This window comes from Salvelinus namaycush, chromosome 40, assembly GCF_016432855.1.
Source record: "Salvelinus namaycush isolate Seneca chromosome 40, SaNama_1.0, whole genome shotgun sequence".
Taxonomy (NCBI): domain Eukaryota; kingdom Metazoa; phylum Chordata; class Actinopteri; order Salmoniformes; family Salmonidae; genus Salvelinus; species Salvelinus namaycush.
This window is the reverse complement of record NC_052346.1, coordinates 16056866-16079959: the sequence shown is the minus strand read 5'-3', so window position 1 is coordinate 16079959 and position 23094 is coordinate 16056866. Positions and strand designations below refer to the sequence as shown.

The 23094-nt window shown below is 45.7% G+C and overlaps 1 protein-coding gene across 1 annotated transcript; it reads left to right on the top strand.

Annotated features, from left to right (window-relative positions):
- Positions 1-1088: 1088 nt before the first annotated feature.
- LOC120033363 (adrenodoxin-like) lies at positions 1089-3826 on the top strand. The gene is made up of 4 exons (XM_038979677.1): positions 1089-1479; positions 2418-2542; positions 2674-2803; positions 3302-3826. The coding sequence occupies exons 1-4, from the start codon at positions 1301-1303 to the stop codon at positions 3408-3410; spliced, it is 543 nt and encodes a 180-aa protein (XP_038835605.1). The 5' UTR covers positions 1089-1300; the 3' UTR covers positions 3411-3826.
- The last annotated feature ends 19268 nt before the right edge of the window (positions 3827-23094 follow it).

Below are 23094 nucleotides of genomic sequence, written 5' to 3'. Positions count from 1 at the left end.
CACAATAAATGTTTGATTTGTTCGGTAATGTCCATAATTTATGTCCAAATAGCTACTTTTGTTAGCGCGTTTGGTAAACAAATACAAAGTCACAAAGCGCGTTCACTAAACGCAGACGAAATGTCAAAAAGTTCCGTAACAGTCAGTAGAAACATGTCAAACGATGTATTGAATCAATCTTTAGTATGTTTTTAACATAAATCTTCAATAATGTTCCATCTGGAGAATTGCTTTGTCTTCAGAAATGCGATAGAACAGAGCTCAGTCTCACATGAACGCACATGCTCAGCGCATGTTCAGGTCATGGTAGACCTTACCAAATCCCCTCTCCTTCGGCCCCACTTCACAGTAGAAGCATCAGACAAGGTTCTAAAGACTGTTGACATCTAGTGGAAGCCGTAGGAAGTGCAAAATGACCCATATCCCACTGTGTATTCGATAGGCGATGAGTTGAAAACCTACAAACCTCAGATTTCCCACTTCCTGGTTGGATTTTTTTCTCAGGTTTTTGCCTGCCATATGAGTTCTGTTATACTCACAGACATCATTCAAACAGTTTTAGAAACTTCAGTGTGTTTTCTACCCAAATAGACTAATAATATGCATATATTAGCAACTGTGACTGAGGAGCAGGCCGTTTACTCTGGGCACCTTTTCATCCAAGCTACTCAATACTGCCCCTGCAGCCATAAGAAGTTTTAATTCTTCCCATAATGAGTTTGAGTAATAATTTCCCTTTCAGCTCATATACAGATTTTGAGGATAAGAGTACTTTTCAAGACCACAGTAGACAACTTAAAACTAGTTTTCAAAATCATCATTTACCATGCGCTAACATTTGGATACATTATGGAATACATGATATAATACATTTGAATACATGAAAACTATTCACTGCCCCGAAAAAGACCCCAAGAAAACTCTTGTGATTGGTCACGTAAGGTCACGTGAGAGTGTATGTCATAATTTGTTCCAGGAAGTTATTTTGAAATCTTTAAATAAAAAAGTAAAACCTTGCGCTTTGCATTTGAAATAGTCCAGAGGCTAAGCTTATTTCATTGAAACAAATTAGATATATTTCAGGTTTTATTTCCAAAGTGATCGTGTACCAGTATGGCATCGATATAGCAGTAGCTAAGATGTTATGCAATTAACGTGACACCGACGGAGCAGCGGTGTCTGCTGGTTACGCAAAGGGCTAGTACTTGTTTTGTCAGTAGTGTATAGCGGTCTCATACAAGGCGAAATCGAACTCTCTTCCCCGTTGTTTAAGCTAGAGTTTGAACGTCATTTCCAAGCAATGGCTCTGATGACATCGGCAAGAAGACTATTTCATGTTTCGTTCCGAGAAAATTCTCTACGACGAACAGAAGCACTCATTTCAGCAACAAACACAACGTCGGGGAACTTATCATTGGCGGGTCAGAGAATGGCCTGTATTCGTGTAAGGGATTTTAGCACTAACACACAACCTCTTAGGTAAGGAATCGTGTCATATATGTCCCCATGTCCCCAAACGTACTTAACTTGCTAGCTATAAAGGTATCCACGCTTAGTTAGGCTAATTGCTAGCTAGTCATATTGGCTAACTTAGCATTCTTCCTAACATGAACTAGTTAACGTTAACAAACTTGTTAGTATCGCATCAAATAAGCCAATAACTGAAGGCTAACTTCAGCAGAAAGGCTTGTTGCGTAATCATTGTGTCAGTACTCGATGTATTTGTTCGAACCAACTAGGTAGCAATAATTTCTTAGAACTGTGTTTAATCATAACTTCCAAACTTGCAGCAGTGTGACGAAAAAGTCTGAGTCAGTCACTCAATAACCCCTTCTGGTTGAAAATGATGAGCAAAGGTTAACCATCTGTCTAGCTACCTACTTCCTCAGTAACACACCGTTCTATTTAATCAATTTATTAACCATGACACACTGCCTGTAACCTTATGTACATCTCATCATTTGAAAATCATGTGCAAATCAATTCATTTGCAAACTGTCACCATTGTACAGCTAGGTACAACTGACTGATCATTCTGGCAGATAAGTGCCATCAAACCAGGGCTTTGTTCAGGATCTCTAAATAGTTGTTGGACTAGGACATTGCTGGATTGCTTGTGGGACTAGTTACCCACTGTAGAGTATGGAACGACTGTCGAAATATTGTTCAACACATCCTGGTATAGATGTCAAAGCTAAAGCCATTGGATCTGTGTGCAGTAACCCGAAACCAATACACCTTCAAAAACAGCCTGTACATTTGTAACCGAAGTCCTGAGAGGGAGTTACCCATTTCCAACATACAATGCAAAGTCCTTGAGCATCTGTAAAGTGTTATGTTAATCCAATGTATTCCCATTCCCCAGCATGACCACAGCTACTGTCTATAATTGCACCCTTGTGTCTGTTCCTGTGCAGAGCTGACAATAAGGTGACGGTCCACTTCATCAATCGAGATGGAGAGAAGATCTCTGTCAAAGGCTCTCCTGGAGACTCTCTCCTAGATGTCATTATCGACCAGGACCTCGATTTCGATGGGTTCGGTGAGTTGGGTTACGTTAATGTGGTTAAGTGAATTAATACGGTTGTTTATTGTAGGTTTTGCCTGCTCTCTCACTCTGGAATGTTTTGATCCCTCTGTCTGTCTCTCTGTGTGTTTGTCTCTGTCTGTCAGGTGCATGTGAGGGGACACTGGCCTGTTCTACCTGTCACCTGATCTTTGAGGAAGACGTGTATAATAAGCTGGGCCCCATTACTGACGAGGAGATGGATATGCTGGACCTGGCCTACGGACTCACAGACACGTGAGACACACACAGTAATTGGAGGCCCATTGATTGGACGCACAAGTGAAATGACACACACACACACACACACACTGCCACCAGTGTAACCAGAGTGTTATGCTGTTCAGCGTTGATTTATAATGAGATTAGGAGGTAATCATTGTGAGGAACAAGAACAGAGGGATAAACACACAGTGGCACACGCTTGCCTTGTACTGTTGCTAGCCTGCTTTCCAACCAATCGGAAGGGGATTTGAGTTCTGTGTTGCTGGTTTAGGCAGAGCAAGATGAGAAGGGTGACAGTCATGACCTCACTATCATATTAGCTGAGTGTTGACTGGCCCACTTCTGTTGTCCCAAAACGTTACCCCCTAAACACAGATCTTGAATAAGATTACCTCCTCACTCTCCAACTTCAATTATTTCAAGTGGATCCATTTTGGTTAGGTCATAGCATTGTGACGTTTTTAAATATGTTTATCATAATCTTCTTTTTTCTCTCTCTCTTTCTGCCAGGTCCCGCCTGGGTTGCCAGATCTGCCTGACCAGGTCCCTGGAAGGCATGACAGCGAGGGTGCCTGAGAGTGTGGCAGACATCCGACAGAGTGGAGACGGGTCCTCATAATGGCCACCCCAGACCAGAGTAATTTGCCCAAATCAATGCTTTATTTCAACACTAGCATGACCAAATAATGCCCAATTCTAAGTGGTATGCTGGTATAAATGTTGAAATGGAAGACACTGTATTTATAGAGATTATGAAATATTAACATTTGAATGAGTCCCCATCATCACAGTTTTACATTCACTCAATACAGGGAACAATGGGAAAGTTGGCAAATAATTCCTCTGTGCCAAGCAGGTTCTGGAGAATAGAAGAAAGTTTAGATGGAAGTCTCCAATCAGCCCCCCCCATTCCTTAACGGTTTTGAAGTAGTATATACTGAACAGAAATATTAATGCAACAATCTCAAAGATTTTACTGAGTTACAGTTGATATGAGGAAATCTGTCAATTGAAATAAATAAATTAGGCCCTAATCTATGGATTTCACATGACTGGGAATACAGATATGCATCTGTTAGTTATAGATATTTTAAAAGAAATGGGCCTCACAATGGGCCTCGGGATCTCATCACGGTGTTTCTGTGCATTCAAATTGCCATCGATAAAATGCAATTGTTTTTGTTGTCTGTAGCTTATGCTTGCCCATACCATAACCCCACTGCCACCATGGGGCACTCTGTTCACAACGTTGACATCAGCAAACCGCTCGACCACACAACGCCATACACATGGTCTGCGGTTGTGAGACCGGTTGGACATTCTGCCAAATTCTCTAAAACAACGTTGGAGGCAGCTTATGTTAGAGAGATGAACATTCTATTATCTGGCAACAGCTCTGATGGACCTTCCTCCAGTCAGCCTGCCAATTGCAAGCTCCTTCAAACTTGAGACATCTGTGACATTGTGTTGTGTGATGAAACTGCACATTGTAGAGTGACCTTTTATTGTCCCCAGCACAAGGTGCACCTGTGTAATGATCATGCTGTTTAATCAGCTTCTTGATATGCCACACCTGTCAGGTGGATAGATTATCTTGGCAAAGGAGAAATGCTCACTAACAGGGATGTAAACAAATGTCCCCGCACAATTTGAGAGAAATATGTTTTTTGTACATATGGAACATTTTTGGGATCTTTTCTTTCAGCTTATGAAACATGGGACAAATATTTTACGTGTTGCATTCATAATTTTGTTCTGTGTAGATGTTCTCCAGTGAATGTAAGGGGTTATGATCACTTTCATAGTCCACTACCTCCCTGGTGAGTACTTGGAAATAACACATTCAAATAGTTGTTTTTTGTGCTATTATCAATTACCAATACATGTTACCAATTGTATTGAATTCTTTCAAATAAGTACCAAAAAGTGCAGCTTGTCACCATGTAGTTTCTGAGTAAATACCAGCTGAAACAGGATTGTAAAGTCACCCATCCAGACTTCAGAATGACACCCATTAATCTGGCCAGAGGAAAGACTGGCAAGGATGCCTTATCTTGTCATTTCTATGGCCACCCTAGCCTTTGTTTCATCAAGTTGTGTACCCTTACTGTCTTTAGTGTTGTCCTAACACTCGTGTAATTAAATATTAATTTCATATTCCACGTGATTGTAAATAGCACTCATCTGTGTATAGTCAGAGAAATGCTGTATTAAAATAGACCATTTCTAATTAGTCTGATTTCTCTGTCTGTCTCATGTCCTGTTGTTGGTGCTAAAGAGAAACCACCCTCAAGGGAATATACTAACATTATGTATTACACAACCATAGAAAATGGATCCTCCAACATGTTCTTTAATGAGAAAATGACACAGCAGGAAGGGATATTACTTCAGTCCTTCATATGCTTCACTCTTAATATAAACGCAACATGCAACAATTTCAAAGATGTTACAGTTCATATGAGGAAATCCGCCCATTTAAATAAATTAGGCACTAATCTATGGATTTCACGACTGGGAATACTGACATGCATCTGTTGGTCACAGATACTTTAAAAGAAATGGGCCTCGGCATCTCATTATGATATTTCTGTGCATTCAAATTGCTGTCGATTAAAATGCAATTGTGTTTGTCTGTAGCTTATGCCTGCCCATACCATAACCCCAATGCCACCATGGAGCACTCTGTTCACAACATTGACATCAGCAAACCGCTCGTACACATGGTCTACGGTTGTGAGGCCGGTTGGATGTTCTGCCAAATTCTCTAAAATGACGGAGGCAGCTTATGGTAGAGAAATGAACATTCTATTCTCTGGCAACAGCTCTGGTGGACCTTTCTGCAGTCAGCATGCTAATTGCACGCGCCCCCAAACTTGAGACATCTGTGACTTGTGACACAACCACTTTTTAGTGGCCTTTTCTTGTCCCCAACACAAGGTGTACCTGTGTAATGACCATGCTGTTTAATCAGCTTCTTGATATGCCACACCTGGCAGGTGGATGGATTATCTTGGCAATGGCGAAATGCTCACTAACAGAGATGTAAACACATTTGAGAAATAATATTTTTGTACGTATTTGAAAATGTCTGGGATCTTTTGTTTCAGCTCATGAATCATGGAACCAACACTTTACATGTTGCATTTATATTTTTGTTCAGTATAGTTACTTTGGGAAGAGTCAGTTTTCAAACAATAGAACCAGAATCTGTTGATTTCAAATGCCTGCTAATCTCTTTCCAAACAGGAAACACATACAATCTACATCCGGGTTGGGAAACTGGCAGCCCGTGGCCCCCCTTTTGTAGACAACAAATGTATATTATTTAATTTTGGGTTGGGACTCAAGTCAGGGGTTCAATGTACTGTTGAGAGTTATAATAGTAGAATACACAAGGTGCAATTTAGAAATGTGGTTGTGCATCAGTAGTTTTCCTCTTATGACAGTCACCCTGATCTACATTTTGTAGATATTATTAGCTGGATCTATGTTGGAAGTTACTGTGCTAGGCTAATTGGTTAGCAACATGGCAGAATTAATTAGATAAGTTCTAATATCAGTCATTCAGAACAGCTTGGCATCAAACTGGCATTCTGGAGTCCCCAGGGTGCACCAGGCCTGCTGATTGAGGTGACACTGGGTGATTGGCTGAACTTGAGTTCAGTGGGGTTTGGGTGTAATTGAGTTGAATACAAACTTCCAAAGACATTTTCCCAGGTGCTACTGGACAGAACATTTCAAAGAAAACGAAACAACGGCACCATTAGTCTTACTAGCCAAGGTGGTTTGTTTTATTTGATGATCTGATTATCTTATGCGTTACACATCAAACGAGTGTAGTAGCCAGTTTATTAAAGCAGCGGCGGTATCTGCCAGCTTGTACAATCTCAATACAGCACAGCGTGTACACTTTAAACATTATAAAGCATCCTATGGGCACAAATACAAAGAGAACAAAGCACAATTTATGGTGTAGAAAGCTATGTGAAAATGCACATAACACAATTGGCAGCAATTAGTATGAAATGAATACCTTCAAATGTAGAAAATAAGCGAACAATCATACTGCATAGATGATATAATTCATGTATACTTCTCAGACACAAACATAGGGCTCTATTCAATCCGCATCGTGGAAGTTCAACTTTACAGCGTGATTGAAATTTAAAGGCAACGGTCTCGCTTTAGCGACGACTGCATTCACGGTAAACGCTGCATACTGTATGTCAGCTCAATCAGAAATGACCTTCACATTTCGATCGCAGAATCAGTAACTCTTCAGCGATACAGAGTGAATAGAGAACATCTCTCAGACATACAGACATCCTGCCACATATACAGTACAGATTGAAATACAGAGTTTTAGAAATCTTTTGAGGAAACACTACAGCTGTAAGCTTAAAGCACTTTGCTTTGTCATTATCAACATTGATTCATTGGCAGTCAAGATCGTCTATGTTATTTACAAAATACTGTCAATGCAAAATCACAGCCTCGCTGACACTGTTCAGTAAGGAATTTTTGTTTAGAAGTAAATGTTTTAGTAATCTTATACTGATCATAGGCAGTTCACTGCAAGGGTCCCTGTGAATAATCTCACATGTAATCCAACCAAATAGCCTGATCCCTAAAGTACATTTGTTCACTTCTGCGATCTAAAACGACACATTACATAATCTGAAACTACTCTTCCCTCGCTAGTCCTAATATGTACATGATACATTCACTTCAGTGAGCTCTTTTAGTAGAATCTATAATAATATATGAGAGTCTTATTACCAATTGATTCTGAAAAGCAAAGTGCATTGTAAGTATAGGAATGTTTGTCCACAATAAGCAGAAGGCTGTTATATCTGTGATTCTCATAAGCGCTATGTTTTGGTTCTGTTATGGTCCTAAATGACTCTACCTGTACATTCACAGCTGTATGTAGAAGCATTTAATGTGACTGTTCACAACCAGTGATGGTCTCACACGTAGGACTCTTCAGCAAAGAGCAGTTGGTCAGTCAGGCTCCAGCATGGGATCACTACACCTCCTGAGCCGCTCCCTCTGCCCCTGAATCAGGGCTAGCGCCACCTGCTGACCACTATGGGGATTGCTGCGCGTGTGAGACGAGAAATAGTCCCTCACAGCCTTGGTGGCAGAGGGAGACAGGCAAAACTTCAGAGCCCCGCTTTGGTCCGTGTCAGACACCTTCAACCCCAGGTCTTGGGACCCGTCCACTGACTTTGACCTCTGACCCAGTTTGGCCTCTCTGTGAAGCCTCTCCGGATGTGAGGCCTTATCCAGAACCAGGGCTTCACCTAGATGTGCTGCCCCAGGCTCGGAGCGCCGGCGCTGGGAACACCTGCCCCCGGAGAGACCCTCCATGCCTGGGGCTAGGGAGTGGGACTTCTGCCTGGCTAGGGACAAGCTGGGTCCACCCTGCCCAAAGAACACATGTTGGGGAGGAGTACGGCTGCCCTGGTTTGTGACGTCATATCCTGTGTTGCTTGCTGCGCAGGCCCGGCTGTGTATCTCTCTCAGCTCTTTGACAGTGAGGGGTCTGTCTGTTGGTTGGTAGCAGGGAGAGCGGCAGGAGTGGAAATGCTCCTGGGACCTCTGGCGCGATGGTGGGCTCACCGAGCATTGACTGGATCTTCGGTCCTTGGTCATCCTGCCGCAATCCTGCACCCCTCCTGCCTTTGGGGGGCATCTGGCCAGGCTGGACTTGGGGGGGTCCTCATACGACTGTTTCAGCCCTCCTTTATCCTGACATGACTTGCTAGTGGGGAGAGTCTTGTTAGTGGAACCCACCTATAGAGAGAGAGAAAGATAAATGATGAGTCTGTGTGAGAGAGAGAGAAATTCCATGAATGAACAGTACTAATAAACAACAACCACATGTAATGGAACTCACCACACCCCCCTCATCCTCCTGCTGCGACAGCGACAGTCTGCGGCCTCTCTTCAACCAGGTGTTGGGATGGAGCCCCCTGCAGCCCTTCAGCATACCCCAGGAAGGGATCTCCTTCGGCGGGGAGATATTGGGACTGAGCTCCTGGCCTGGAGCCGGGGTGGGGATGGGTAGACTATGGGTGGAAGTAGAGGAAGATATGGGGGTTAGAGGGACAGGAGGACCAGGAGGGACAGGAGGGGCAGGAGGACCAGGAGGGGCAGGGGAGGGAGTCAATCTTGCGGCGCTGGTCACCGCCCTGGGTTGCCAGAATGCAGCGGACTGGATGCTGGAGTAGGAGAGGAGGCTGTCCAGGGAGTCCACTGAGGAGCGTGTGGGGGTGGGGGAGGTGGGCGGCGAAGAGAGACTGGAGTAGCTCGCGTCCCGGCGTCGCGTGTGTGCACCTTGTGACCCCGAACCCTCACACACACCCTTACTGCCATTCCACTCCCCTGTGTGTGTGGGTCCGTGTGTCTGTCCATCCTTCCGTAAGCTGTGAAACATCTCCCCACCTCCAGCCAGGTCATCGATGCTGCCCAGCCTGTCTGCGTTCCCTGCCAGTCGCGCCATGAAGCTAGCCACAGAGTACCCTATGGCCGGCTCTGAGCACCTCCTCCCCCCCCTCCGAGGAGCTGGGGGGCTGGGACAGGAGGAGGGGGGCGCAGCTGGGCTGAGTTTCCTGGTCCTGCCTCGGGCTGGGGTTGAGGGCTGGAGGAGGTTGCCAGATCCAGGTTGTGTGATTGTATCACGGTGGTTGTGGTTGCCAGATTGGGGGTCTGTGGTGTCGGGGTCTGTGTCCAGGTCGGGCTGCTCCAGGTCGCAGTCACTCAGGGTGAGGACCGAGTCCAGGCTGCCCTGCAGGGGCTTGGCTCTCCAGCGCCGCCGTGAGGTGTGGAGGCATGGAGACTCACTGCTGTCATCATTCAGCATGTTCTCCAGGCTGTCATAAGACGAGTCGGTCAGGTGGAAGGAAGACACGTCTGTGGAGAGAATGAGAAAGAGAGAGATAGAGGTGGACAGAGAGAAAGAGGAGAAAATTAGATGGTGTGTGCTTTTGAGCAGGGGAATCTTTGCATAAACAGAGATGTTAGTGTGTGTGTGTGTGTGTGATACCCGATTCGGCACGTTTCCGGGGTAGACCTCCAAACACAGAGGTGACATCCTCTCCCAGGACCTCCTGGCAGTGTTCTATCATATACCTCACCAGGTCACACACCTAGGGACAGGACAGGGGACAGGTCTTTAACCTGGAGGAACTACTACAGATACTGAGCTCTATGTATCTTTTTATTAGGCCTTGAGTTAAACAAATAACTAGCATTTAAGACACATTGTGTTTTTCTCATGAGAAATCAGTCTCCAAGATAGAGAAGTGAGTCTATTCATAGGAAAAGGGGCTTCACAGCTTTCTAACTGTATGAAACAGGAAAGCAGGAGTGACGTGAGTGATGGGAATTTACCAGATAACCTTCTCAGAGAAAGAACAATCTATTCTGAGTGGGTTGGACATTCTGTTGATATGGTGATGAACTGACACAAATGCAGCACCAAAATGGCTCTGATGGTTACATTGATGTTGCTCTGTCTGTATTTTCAGTCTTAGCACGCGAGATAAGCTTCTAGGGGCTATTGAACTGGCTATGGAACACATGAACTTACTTGTAACCTAAGACTTTGTTGCATAATACATTTTTGCAATGTTAGCAGAGCCGTCAGACAAATCTGTTAGCCATGGAATTAGACTTTTGAAGAAAAAACAACACCCATTGTGAGGGCAGGGGTAGAGTGTGTGTGTGTGTGTGTGTGCATCACAAGACGAGTGTGAGAACAGTGCTGACCCTGCAGGCTGAAGGACATGTGTTGCATATTTCCTAGCGAGCCCGTTATGTTTCCAGCTACCGTCTCATTACTGTTGAGTTCCCAGCTACATGTTAACTGTTACTCTACTGTGGTTTTCCAGTGTTTGAGTGACCATTCACTAGGTTACAGGATAAAGGCTTAAGTGGAGCCTAGCCTAGATAAAGGTTAGGGGTCAAGGGAAAGTGCTTATGTGCATTACCCCTCCAGTCGTCCCCTCACCTTCTTGGCGCCCTCCCCCTCCACCTCGGGGCTGCTGGGGCCCGGAGCCCAGAGCATGCTGGGAGCAATGCACACAGACAGGTTGAAGGCGTTCATCTGGTTGTCATGGGCGTTTTCCTGGATACCGTGCAGCACGGCGACCACGTGGCGTAGCAACAGGGCGTTCATATTGGGCAGTAGACCAATCAGCCTGCAGAGAAGGAGGGTCACTGATGGGTCAAAGGTTAATATTGGTTATCAAAATGTGTATTATTTACAGTATGAACAGGGTCTTGAGTTTTCCCTGACAGGAAAAACTCCAGACACTGGTTTGTTTATTTGGATCCCTATTAGCTTTTGTAGAAGCAGCAGCAACTCTTCCTGGGACTACAAAAAACACAACACATGACTAGTAACAAAACACTGATAGACAATGACAGTCACACAAATTTAAAATAGAACAAAAATACAAATAATACAACTTGATTTGATTTGTGTAGGCACAAGCTGCCCCTAATGACTGATACGTGGTCAGATGTTTCTCATTAGCCTGATGGTTTGATTAGGATTCAACTCAAATAACGTGGTAATCTGATCCTAGATCTGTCTTAAAGGGCTACCTCTACCTCCATCTGAACATGGACTCTGCTTTCCGGCACAGAAATGAATGATAACATAACAGTTCACACACACTCTCTTTCTCTCTCTCACTCACGCGGCTCCCTTGTGACTGGGTGGAACGAATCGATAACAAATAGTTGAATGCCCAGGAGGAATATTCAGTTTGCCCGATATGTTCCTACTTTACAGCGGCCTACAGTCGTGCTGACGCTGTCCAGTCCTTCTCTTCAGTTCCCTAACCCTGGGCTCTGCCTGTTTAGAGAAGCTAGCTGAAAAGCTTTGTGAACAATTGAGATAAAACTCTCTATGATTAGAACACTGAGCTGAGGGAAGCAGTGGATCCTGGCACTCTTAAAACCCTATAGAGGAGTTTCCCTTTCAGAACTAAGTCACCTGGTTCATTACTCAGCCTATTACTGGGCGAGTAGGCTACTGCTGATACAGGTGAGGATGGAAAGTGTCCGTCTACCTCGTTATATCCTGTGCCTTCTCCTCCTCCTCCGATTCTGCTTCCTCCATCACATCCATCCACTGTTCATAGAGGTCTGAACACAGCAGACTGCCTGGAATGTTCCGCAGGAAGTCCTGAATGTCGATACAGAGACCAGAGTCACTAGACTGACACAATTTATAGTGGAAAAAATATACAACAGTAAAATGTCATTGAAGTTCATTTTGAGGTGAAGTTTTAGGTGGACACCTTCATTTGTTATAGACTTTCAGATGTAACTGTTAATGTCTTCAGACTCATTCAGTGGATCCCTACTAGATTAACAGATTATGAGCTACAGATTAAATTTGACAACCATATCTCTATTTAGCTATTGTTTTTGGCACAGCCTGTGCTGCATTGCTACGGGCTCGGATGTGTCACCCATAGAGATACGAGTCGATAATTGGATTGACGACAACACACCACAAGGGCACAGGTGTAATGTAACACTTGGCAAGCAAGGACAATGTCCTTCCCTGCCATTAGTCATTCACAAGGTTTAAAGGTCGACTTTGGGCACGAAAAACGGTCCAACTCCGCCTCTTTCTCAATTTTCAAACAGAAAATGGAGTGTGCCTTTGGAGGTTCATCGACGTGTCATTCTGGTCATGCTCGCCGCGACTGACGTAGCTAGTTCGTTAGCTAAATGTTGCCGCTGTAGCTAGCCAGCAACTACCCATGTATGTGTTGATGTCATTTCACAGGACGGAAGCTCTAGAGATCGGTAAGAAATTGCACTTCTGCAGCCATTTTAAAGCATTAAATGACCTGGTATGATGGTGCATTGATCAGTTATATAGTTTAAGGCGGTTATTTTTGATTTTTTTTTGCCCAACCTCAACACTACAGCATCAATGTGACAGCCGCATGTTTCTTTACAGCTTCATCTGCCATGCTCCTACAAGGTGACCAGATTTACTAAGCACAAAAAGGTTAATTAAACCTGTTTTTCCTCAGGTGATGAAAGTACATTTGGTTTCACTTCACTTGAACCCTCCGTCTGCCATAAGGCCTACATAACACATCATTGGTATAATTGATGTAATTCTGTCGCCACAGACTTCAGAGTTGTCTAGCGTGTTTTAGAGAGTGTACCTTAAACACAGCAGCGATGATGAAGACGTGCTCCCGTGTCAGCGGGACATCCTGAGCCCCAGAGTCCAGTCTGTCCCTGAGTTCACGACACGCCCTCGCCCCCGCTGACCGTCGGAATATCCCCCGCGTGAACGGACCCTCGTTGTACAGAAACATCAGCATGTCCTAGAGAGAGCAAGAGAGAGAGACAGCGGTTGCAGATGAGATTGATACATTTTCAACTGACTTCCTCAAATCACTGTGATGATGTCACTACGACATCATCGCCTCACTCACCATGACGGGCTTGGGCAGGGAGTTGTCCCAACAGATGGTGCTCAGCGATTGGCCGAACAGGTAGCCGGGGGCAGGAGAGGAGAGGTTTGTAGAGGAACTGTGGAGGTTAGGATTGGAGCCTTTCCAGAAAGCCCAGTTGATGAGAGAACGCCTTCGCTTGAAGGGCTTCTGAGCTGGGTCTACTAGAGAGAGATGTCAGGTCAGACAGGACGTGGTCACAACAGAGAGATCAAATCATTTGCAGTACAACACAGAGAGAGGAGAGAAAGGGAAGCAATAAAATAACAAGAGAAAGGGTGACAGCAAAAACAAGCCAATCCTGGACCATCAGTAACAGACCAGTAATAGACCATTAATAAACCTTTTATAGACTAGTATTAGTACATTAAGCGCCTCCTCAGTCCTCACCAATCACAGACGCTGTTGTTGTTGAGCTGCATCGGGTCTTCAGGATGAACTGGCACTGTTTGTCCACCTGTACCTGGTTGCGGTGCATCGCCCTCTGTCTGTCTGGAGGTGGAACTGTGTCCCTGCGGCCCGGCTGGGACAGAGGCTCCCGCATATGACTCATCTGGATACTGAAAGGGAACTCATGACCTGGGAGAGGGTTAGGGCGTAAAGGTCAGAGGTCAGGGGTCAGGGGTTCCAGTAGGATTTAGTTCCAGGCAAGACCCTAGTTAGAATCTCACCAATGAGAGGGTAAGGGGCGTTGTCCCTCTTGGAGCTTACCCACAGCTGGTAGTCCTTCACACAGCTCTATGGAACACAGACAAAGATATTCTAAGATCCAAGATAAACAAAAACACTCGAAAAACTACATTAGTCAAGATTACAACAACACAAGACACAAAAAAACAGTATTGCTCATTTCTATACACACCGTGACACCAAACTGTTGCAGAGCGAGTCGGACAACCTCATTGGTTGAATCAGAGTTACTGACACCCAAGGTCTTACTGCCAGCCTGAGCACAACTCCCAATGCCTTTACCAAACACCTTCAGTGGAATGGTTTTAGGATCATCCTTTTCCTTCTCCTCTTTTATTCGACTGGAAAAACAGGAAAGTTAGGATCCAGCCCACAGGGAGAACACATACTGGACACACATCAACATACGTTTGCAGTAGAAGAAACCATGATGGCTTATCTGTTGCTCACCTTTTGAGCATGGAGAGCCATCTCTCCTTCTGGACCTCAGAGCTGGTAAAGATAAACCATGATGGCTTATCTGTTGCTCACCTTTTGAGCATGGAGAGCCATCTCTCCTTCTGGACCATAGAGCTGGTAAAGATAAACCATGATGGCTTATCTGTTGCTCACCTTTTGAGCAGGGAGAGCCATCTCTCCTTCTGGACCTCAGAGCTGGTAAAGATAAACCATGATGGCTTATCTGTTGCTCACCTTTTGAGCGGGTAGAGCCATCTCTCCTTCTGGACCTCAGAGCTGGTAAAGATAAACCATGATGGCTTATCTGTTGCTCACCTTTTGAGCAGAGAGAGCCATCTCTCCTTCTGGACCTCAGAGCTGGTAAAGATAAACCATGAAGGCTTATCTGTTGCTCACCTTTTGAGCGGGTAGAGCCATCTCTCCTTCTGGACCTCAGAGCTGGTAAAGATAAACCATGATGGCTTATCTGTTGCTCACCTTTTGAGCAGGGAGAGCCATCTCTCCTTCTGGACCTCAGAGCTGGTAAAGATAAACCATGATGGCTTATCTGTTGCTCACCTTTTGAGCGGGTAGAGCCATCTCTCCTTCTGGACCTCAGAGCTGGTAAAGATAAACCATAAACGTCAGAACAACAGCAGCACGTGCAACCTAAACACTTTCTACAGCAACTTATAGAACCACCTGTAAAAATGTCCCAGGTTGAAATATATACAACCTATAAAAGGTCATAATGTATATCGGAGGAGTCTGATGGGAGGAGCTACAGGAGGACAGACTCATTGGGATGGCTGGAATGGAATAAATGGAACGATATCAAACACTTCAAGCATATGGAAACCACATGCTTGACTCAGTTCCATTAATTCCATTCCAGCCATCACAATGAGCCCATCCAATAGCTCCTCCCACCAGCCTCCCCAGCTGTGTATATATAAGCAATGCTTCACTGCTCAGAAATATGCAGTGCAGAGTGCAGACCCAGAATGTCTGTTGTGTACCTGAAGGTGACCACACAGTTGCAGGTAGGCCAGCCCATGACGAAGCTCCTCTCTGGGTTGGTGCTGCCCTCACATACGTCCTCCATACACTGGGCTGTCCACATCTCACCCACACACACCTGGGCCTTCACCTTGAAGTGAGTGGGAGACCTGAGGATGACAAACAACAGATGTCAGAGACACACTCACTGCCCTTCTGTCATCCTCCCCCCTCTATCTCCCACCTTCCTCCTCCCTCTCTTGCTCTTACTTGGACTTGGCGATGATGAGGATGTCGGTGAAGAGGAAGAGGTCTCTGTCCTGCGTCTGCAGCCCTGTCTTCAGCGTGACGTGGCCGTGCAGGAGGAACGCCCTATCAGGACACAGGAACGACTGGACCAATGGGCACGTCTCTGGACACACAGGAACCAGGAAGCTCTCTCTGGGGAGAAAATATCAGGTATACATCCAATCTAAACACAGTTCCAGAATAAATATATTCTTTCCTGACCAAATTATACAACCGAAACAATCTTAACAAAAGGTAAAAAATGTATGCACGAACTTCAGTTCAGGGAATCAACATTATGGGGTATGTGGTTGTGTTTGAAGTGTTGAATTAAATGGAATGTGACCCTGCTGTGAAAGGGGTCAGTTAGGCTAGTAGTCACCAGGGCAGATGAACACACCTCCAGTATCTCTTTAATATGGTTATTCACTGCCCTGGACAGAGGGTCAAAGCCAGGGATATTAATAGATCCCAGATCCTGATTGGGATGGATTAGCTATCTGAGAGGATTAGCGATGCCTGAGAGGAGAACCACTCTAGTACTACGAGCTTGGTGTGTGTGTGTGTGTGTGTGTGTGTGTGTGTGTGTGTGTGTGTGTGTGTGTGTGTGTGTGTGTGTGTGTGTGTGTGTGTGTGTGTGTGTGTGTGTGTGTGTGTGTGTGTGTGTGTGTGTATATATATAACAACAACTGGAGATCAATGTGAACCATTCATTTCACAACTGCCTTGACATATAGCATTTGAACACACACACAAACTGATGGAAAAACTCTGTTCCTCTCTTAGTAATGAAGTCGTTCCGCTCCTTCCTGTGAAGCGTCTGTAATGTGGTGCAGATTATGATATCACCCCTCCGAGTATTTGGAAGACGTAGGCGCAACTCTCCCTCAATTAAAACTTGGCTCCTTCCACTCCTCTCAATCACAGCTCAGAGTCCCAGGGGTCGTCTAAGCAGTAATGACCCTGACACACATCCAGGCTGCGAGGGGGATGTCTGCTCTGTGTCCCTGTTTGGGTCAGTCCCTTCAGACAGCTAACTCAGACTGATAATACACTCTTAGAAAAAAGGCTGCTATCTAAAACCTAAAAGGGTTCTTCAGCTGTCCCCATAGGATAACCCTTTGAAGAACCCTTTTGTGTTCCAGGTAGAACCAAAAAGGGTTCTTCTATGGAACCAAAAAGGGTTCTTCTATGGGGAGAGCCTAACAACCCTTTTTTCCCTAAGAGTGCACTGCTGTCTCCTTCTGTTTGACCAGGGTACGCATGTACATACACTCACTCGCACGCACAAACTGTCTCCTCATGTTCAGCCAGTGTGACCCTTGACCTCTCTGGTCTATGATCATCACAACCCATGGCCACTTCCCTAGCCAAGAGAGAACCTTAGAAATAGAATGGAAACTGTTGACTTAGAGCTCTACCTTGAGAGCTTAATCCTAACTGGAAAACCCACTTAACTCAAGCTCCGAGTGTGATATTGATGGAAAAGTTGAGTTGTGTAATTTTTGTTGAGCTAGGATTTGACCTTTACGCCTAGTTTATGTGAAATGTCCCTGGTCCCCCAATGTACCTGGAGAAAGTTCTGGATCTGGTCAGGGCTTTGTTGATGACCAGAGAGGGAGCGGACTGTCGACGATGGCTCAGAGACTTCATCCTCTGTGGAGGAGAGAGAGAGGGGTACGATAGGGGTGGAGATGGAGGGAAACAGAGAGAGGGGTACGATAGGGGAGGAGATGGAGGGAAACAGAGAGAGGGGTACGATAGGGGAGGAGATGGAGGGAAACAGAGAGAGAGGGATAGGGGTGGAGATGGAGGGAAACAGAGAGAGGGGTATGATAGGGGAGGAGATGGAGGGAAACAGAGAGAAGGGTACGATAGGGGAGGAGATGGAGGGAAACAGAGAGAGGGGTACGATAGGGGTGGAGATGGAGGGAAACAGAGAGAGGGGTACGATAGGGGAGGAGATGGAGGGAAACAGAGAGAGGGGTACGATAGGGGAGGAGATGGAGGGAAACAGAGAGAGAGGGATAGGGGTGGAGATGGAGGGAAACAGAGAGAGGGGTATGATAGGGGTGGAGATGGAGGGAAACAGAGAGAGGGGTATGATAGGGGAGGAGATGGAGGGAAACAGAGAGAGGGGTACGATAGGGGTGGAGATGGAGGGAAACAGAGAGAGGGGTACGATAGGGGAGGAGATGGAGGGAAACAGAGAGAAGGGTACGATAGGGGAGGAGATGGAGGGAAACAGAGAGAGAGGGATAGGGGTGGAGATGGAGGGAAACAGAGAGAGGGGTATGATAGGGGTGGAGATGGAGGGAAACAGAGAGAGGGGTACGATAGGGGAGGAGATGGAGGGAAACAGAGAGAGGGGTATGATAGGGGTGGAGATGGAGGGAAACAGAGAGAGGGGTATGATAGGGGTGGAGATGGAGGGAAACAGAGAGAGGGGTACGATAGGGGAGGAGATGGAGGGAAACAGAGAGAAGGGTACGATAGGGGAGGAGATGGAGGGAAACAGAGAGAGAAGGGTACGATAGGGGAGGAGATGGAGGGAAACAGAGAGAAGGGTACGATAGGGGAGGAGATGGAGGGAAACAGAGAGAGGGGTACGATAGGGGAGGAGATGGAGGGAAACAGAGAGAGGGGTATGATAGGGGAGGAGATGGAGGGAAACAGAGAGAGGGGTACGATAGGGGTGGAGATGGAGGGAAACAGAGAGAGGGGTACGATAGGGGAGGAGATGGAGGGAAACAGAGAGAGGGGTACGATAGGGGAGGAGATGGAGGGAAACAGAGAGAGAGGGATAGGGGTGGAGATGGAGGGAAACAGAGAGAGGGGTACGATAGGGGAGGAGATGGAGGGAAACAGAGAGAGGGGTATGATAGGGGTGGAGATGGAGGGAAACAGAGAGAGGGGTACGATAGGGGAGGAGATGGAGGGAAACAGAGAGAAGGGTACGATAGGGGAGGAGATGGAGGGAAACAGAGAGAGGGGTACGATAGGGGAGGAGATGGAGGGAAACAGAGAGAAGGGTACGATAGGGGTGGAGATGGAGGGAAACAGAGAGAGAGGGATAGGGGTGGAGATGGAGGGAAACAGAGAGAGAGGGATAGGGGTGGAGATGGAGGGAAACAGAGAGAAGGGTACGATAGGGGAGGAGATGGAGGGAAACAGAGAGAGGGGTACGATAGGGGAGGAGATGGAGGGAAACAGAGAGAGAGGGATAGGGGTGGAGATGGAGGGAAACAGAGAGAGGGGTACGATAGGGGAGGAGATGGAGGGAAACAGAGAGAGGGGTATGATAGGGGTGGAGATGGAGGGAAACAGAGCGAGGGGTACGATAGGGGAGGAGATGGAGGGAAACAGAGAGAAGGGTACGATAGGGGAGGAGATGGAGGGAAACAGAGAGAGGGGTACGATAGGGGTGGAGATGGAGGGAAACAGAGAGAGGGGTACGATAGGGGTGGAGATGGAGGGAAACAGAGAGAAGGGTACGATAGGGGAGGAGATGGAGGGAAACAGAGAGAGGGGTACGATAGGGGAGGAGATGGAGGGAAACAGAGAGAGGGGTACGATAGGGGTGGAGATGGAGGGAAACAGAGAGAAGGGTACGATAGGGGAGGAGATGGAGGGAAACAGAGAGAGGGGTACGATAGGGGTGGAGATGGAGGGAAACAGAGAGAGGGGTATGATAGGGGTGGAGATGGAGGGAAACAGAGAGAGGGGTATGATAGGGGTGGAGATGGAGGGAAACAGAGAGAGGGGTACGATAGGGGTGGAGATGGAGGGAAACCGAGAGAGGGGTATGATAGGGGTGGAGATGGAGGGAAACAGAGAGAGGGGTATGATAGGGGAGGAGATGGAGGGAAACAGAGAGAGGGGTATGATAGGGGTGGAGATTTATTTTTATTTTTTCCCCCACCAGGTAGGCTAGTTGAGAACAAGTTCTCATTTACAACTGCGACCTGGCAAAGATAAAGCACAGCAGTTCAACACATACAATAACAGAGTTACACATGGAATGAACAAACATACAGTCAATAATACAATAGAGAAAGTCTATATACAGTGTGTGCAAATGAGGTAGGATAAGGGGGGTGAGGCAATAAATAGGGCATAGTGGCGATATTTTTACAGTATGACAAATTAAACACTGGGGTGATAGATGTGCAGAAGATGAGTGTGCAATTAGTGGTACTGGGGTGCAAAGGAGCAAGATAAATAAAATAAATAACAATATGGTGATGAGGTAGTTGGATGGGCTATTTACAGATTGGCTATGTACAGTTGCAGTGATCTGTGAGCTGCTCTGACAGCTGGTGCTTAAAGCTAGTGAGGGAGATATGAGTCTCCAGCTTAAGTGATTTTTGAAGTTCGTTCCTGTCATTGGCAGCAGAGAACTGGAAGGCGGCCGAAGGAGGAATTGGCTTTGGGGATGACCCGTGAAATATACCTGCTGGAGCGCGTGCTGAGGGTGGGTGCTGCTATGGTGACCAGTGAGCTGAGATAAGGCGGGGCTTTACCTAGCAAAGACTTATAGATGATCTGGAGCCGGTGGGTTAGGCGACGGTGGGTTTGGCGACGGATATGACGCAAGGGCCAGCAAACGAGAGCATACAGGTCGCAGTGGTGGGTAGTATATGGGGTTTTGGTGACAAAACGGATGGCACTGTGATAGACTGCATCCAATTTGCTGAGTAGAGTGTTGGAGGTTATTTTGTAAATGGTTTCCCCGAAGTCAAGGATCGGTAGGATAGTCAGTTTTACTAGGGTATGTTGGGCAGCATGAGTGAAGGATGCTTTGTTGCGAAATAGGAAGCCGATTCTAGATTTAATTTTGGATTAGAGATGCTTAATGTGAGTCTGGAAGGAGAGTTTACAGTCTAACCAGACTGTATTTGTAGTTGTCCACATATTCTAAGTCAGAACCGTCCAGAGTAGTGATACTGGACGGGTGGGTAGGTGTGGGCAGTGAATGGTTGAAGAGCATGCATTTAGTTTTGCTTGCATTTAATAGCAGTTGGAGGCACCCCCATAGAGACTGCCAGAGGTCCGGACCACAGGCCCTCCGATTTGACACACTGAACTCTGTCAGAGAAGTAGTTGGTGAACCAGGCGAGGCAGTCATTTGAGAAACCAAGGCTGATGAGTCTGCCGATAAGAATGTGGTGATTGACAGAGTCGAAAGCCTTGGCCAGGTCGATGAATAAAGCTGCACAGTATTGTCTTTTATCAATGGCGGTTATGATGTCGTTTAGGACCTTGAGCGTGGCTGAGGTGCACCCATGACCAGCTATGAAACCAGATTGCATAGCGGAGAAGGTACGGTGGGATTTGAAATGGTCGGTGAACTGTTTGTTAACTTGGCTTTCGAAGACCTTAGAAAGACAGGGTAGGATAGATATAGGTCTGTAGAAGTTTGGGTCTAGAGTGTCTCCCCCTTTGAAGAGGGGGATGACCGCGGCAGCTTTCCAATCTTTGGGGATCTCAGACGATACGAAAGAGAGGTTGAACAAGCTAGTAATAGAGGTTGCAACAATTTTGGCGGATAATTTTAGGAAGAGAGGGTCCAGTTTGTCTAGCCCTACTGATTTGTAGGGGTTCAGATTTTGCAACTGATGGAGGGATGGAGGGAAACAGAGAGAGGGGTATGATAGGGGTGGAGATGGAGGGAAACAGAGAGAGAGAGAGAGAGAGCTGTACGGACACGCCAGACACAGCAGAGACTCTGATCCAACAGCCCAAATATGTCTTCAACTCTGACTAATGTTCTCTAATGGGTTTTACCTTATTTACCGTACACAGCAGCAGCTGGCTGGCTGGACAGACACATACAGCATATCCTGATAAATAACGGTTAAAAAGCGTACTGTGGTGCAGCCACAACATTGCACAAGTCTGCGGTAAAGAGATAACGTTTACACAAGATGTGTGCGATAACTCACCATCGACTTTGGTGTCAGCAGTCACCGCTAGCATGGCCTCCAAGCAGACAGTTTGAGGGAAGTGAATTTAACAATGGAGGTTTTAATTATATAACAGGGCTGAGGTGTCCCGTCTGACAGGAGAGGACTGGGGTTCTTTCTCAGTGAGGGATGTCTCCTGTAATGTACTGTAGGTGTAGACTGTAGGGAGCTCTGGAGAGACTTTCCTTTTGAGGGACAATAAATGTCATTCATTAATTGGAATGGGAGTCCAAATTGGATTGGAGGGTGGATGATCTTATTTTAAGGTAAAAAATATAGTGAATACGTAAATAGGAAAATCAGATGTTATCCCTCTCTGAAATCTACAGGTAACCCTGTGTACAACTGTGGGGTCAGTCATACCTCATCTGAGGTCACCAATGTACAGCTGATTAATTGCATTACAACATGTTACCAGCAGTGTTGGGTAGGTTACTTTCTAAATGTAATCCGTTAAAGTTACTAGTTACCTGTCCAAAATTATAATCAGTAACCTAACTTTTGGATTACTCAAACTCAGTAACGCAATCTGATTACATTGTTACTTTTAGATTACTTTCCCCTTAAGAGGCATTAGAAGAAGACAAAAATGTATGTTACCAATTGAAGGACATCTATTGCAGGATAAATCAATGTTAAAGTTTACATAACTGGCCATATATGGATGTTACATTTTACTTTATGGGTTGGTTATGTAGGCTTCTTCTAACCCATCGCTTTCTACTACATATAATAATAATAAGATTACATTATATAAATGATATATATTAATGTAAAAATAAGTCCAAAAAATGGATGTAGCAACTACAGATTGCCCCTTTTAAGTCTATCAAAAGTTTGCAAGTTTGAGGATGTGTCCATTAGGCCTATGGATTTTTTTTAAATCAGCATTAATTAGATTGAGCAATAAAAGCCCCACTTTTATTCCATAGGCTTGGATACGCGCATTTTTCCCTGGCTGTCCACTGGTTTCAAAAACAATGATTGATAGGCAGCTTAAACTTCTTGAATTCAACCATTATTGGGTTCAAATACACATTTAGATTTGTGAACAGCCATCCAAAACACGTAAGGCGCAAAAAGCTAAATGAGAGAGCAGTAGTGTGATTCACATCAATGCGCTATGTAGATATCAATAATAAGTGATATCCGTATCGCCGTAGACTACACCACTGCTGTCATCCTTACCTCCAAGCGTTTATTCAAGTTGGATAATCTTTGGATGCCAACAGAAGTCGTAACATTGTAAGACATAGATTGGACTGTAGCCTACAAAAGCCTATTCCTGCTCTTTTCCCGCAATCCATCAAACACATGTGGTGTGTCATCCTAGTGGTCTCTGATTTATGGTCAGTCTCGCTCAGGTGCAACAAACTTAAATTTGCGCCTTTTTTCAATGCCGATTTGAGTGTCATTGAGA

What these genes read in the sequence shown, in the direction of transcription:
- LOC120033363 (XM_038979677.1), top strand. Translation starts at nt 1,301, where the DNA reads ATGGCTCTGATGACATCGGCAAGAAGACTATTTCATGTTTCGTTCCGA. An exon ending in ACTAACACACAACCTCTTAG is followed by an intron (nt 1,480 to 2,417) that starts GTAAGGAATCGT and finishes GTTCCTGTGCAG; the next exon opens with AGCTGACAATAAGGTGACGG. An exon ending in CCTCGATTTCGATGGGTTCG is followed by an intron (nt 2,543 to 2,673) that starts GTGAGTTGGGTT and finishes TCTGTCTGTCAG; the next exon opens with GTGCATGTGAGGGGACACTG.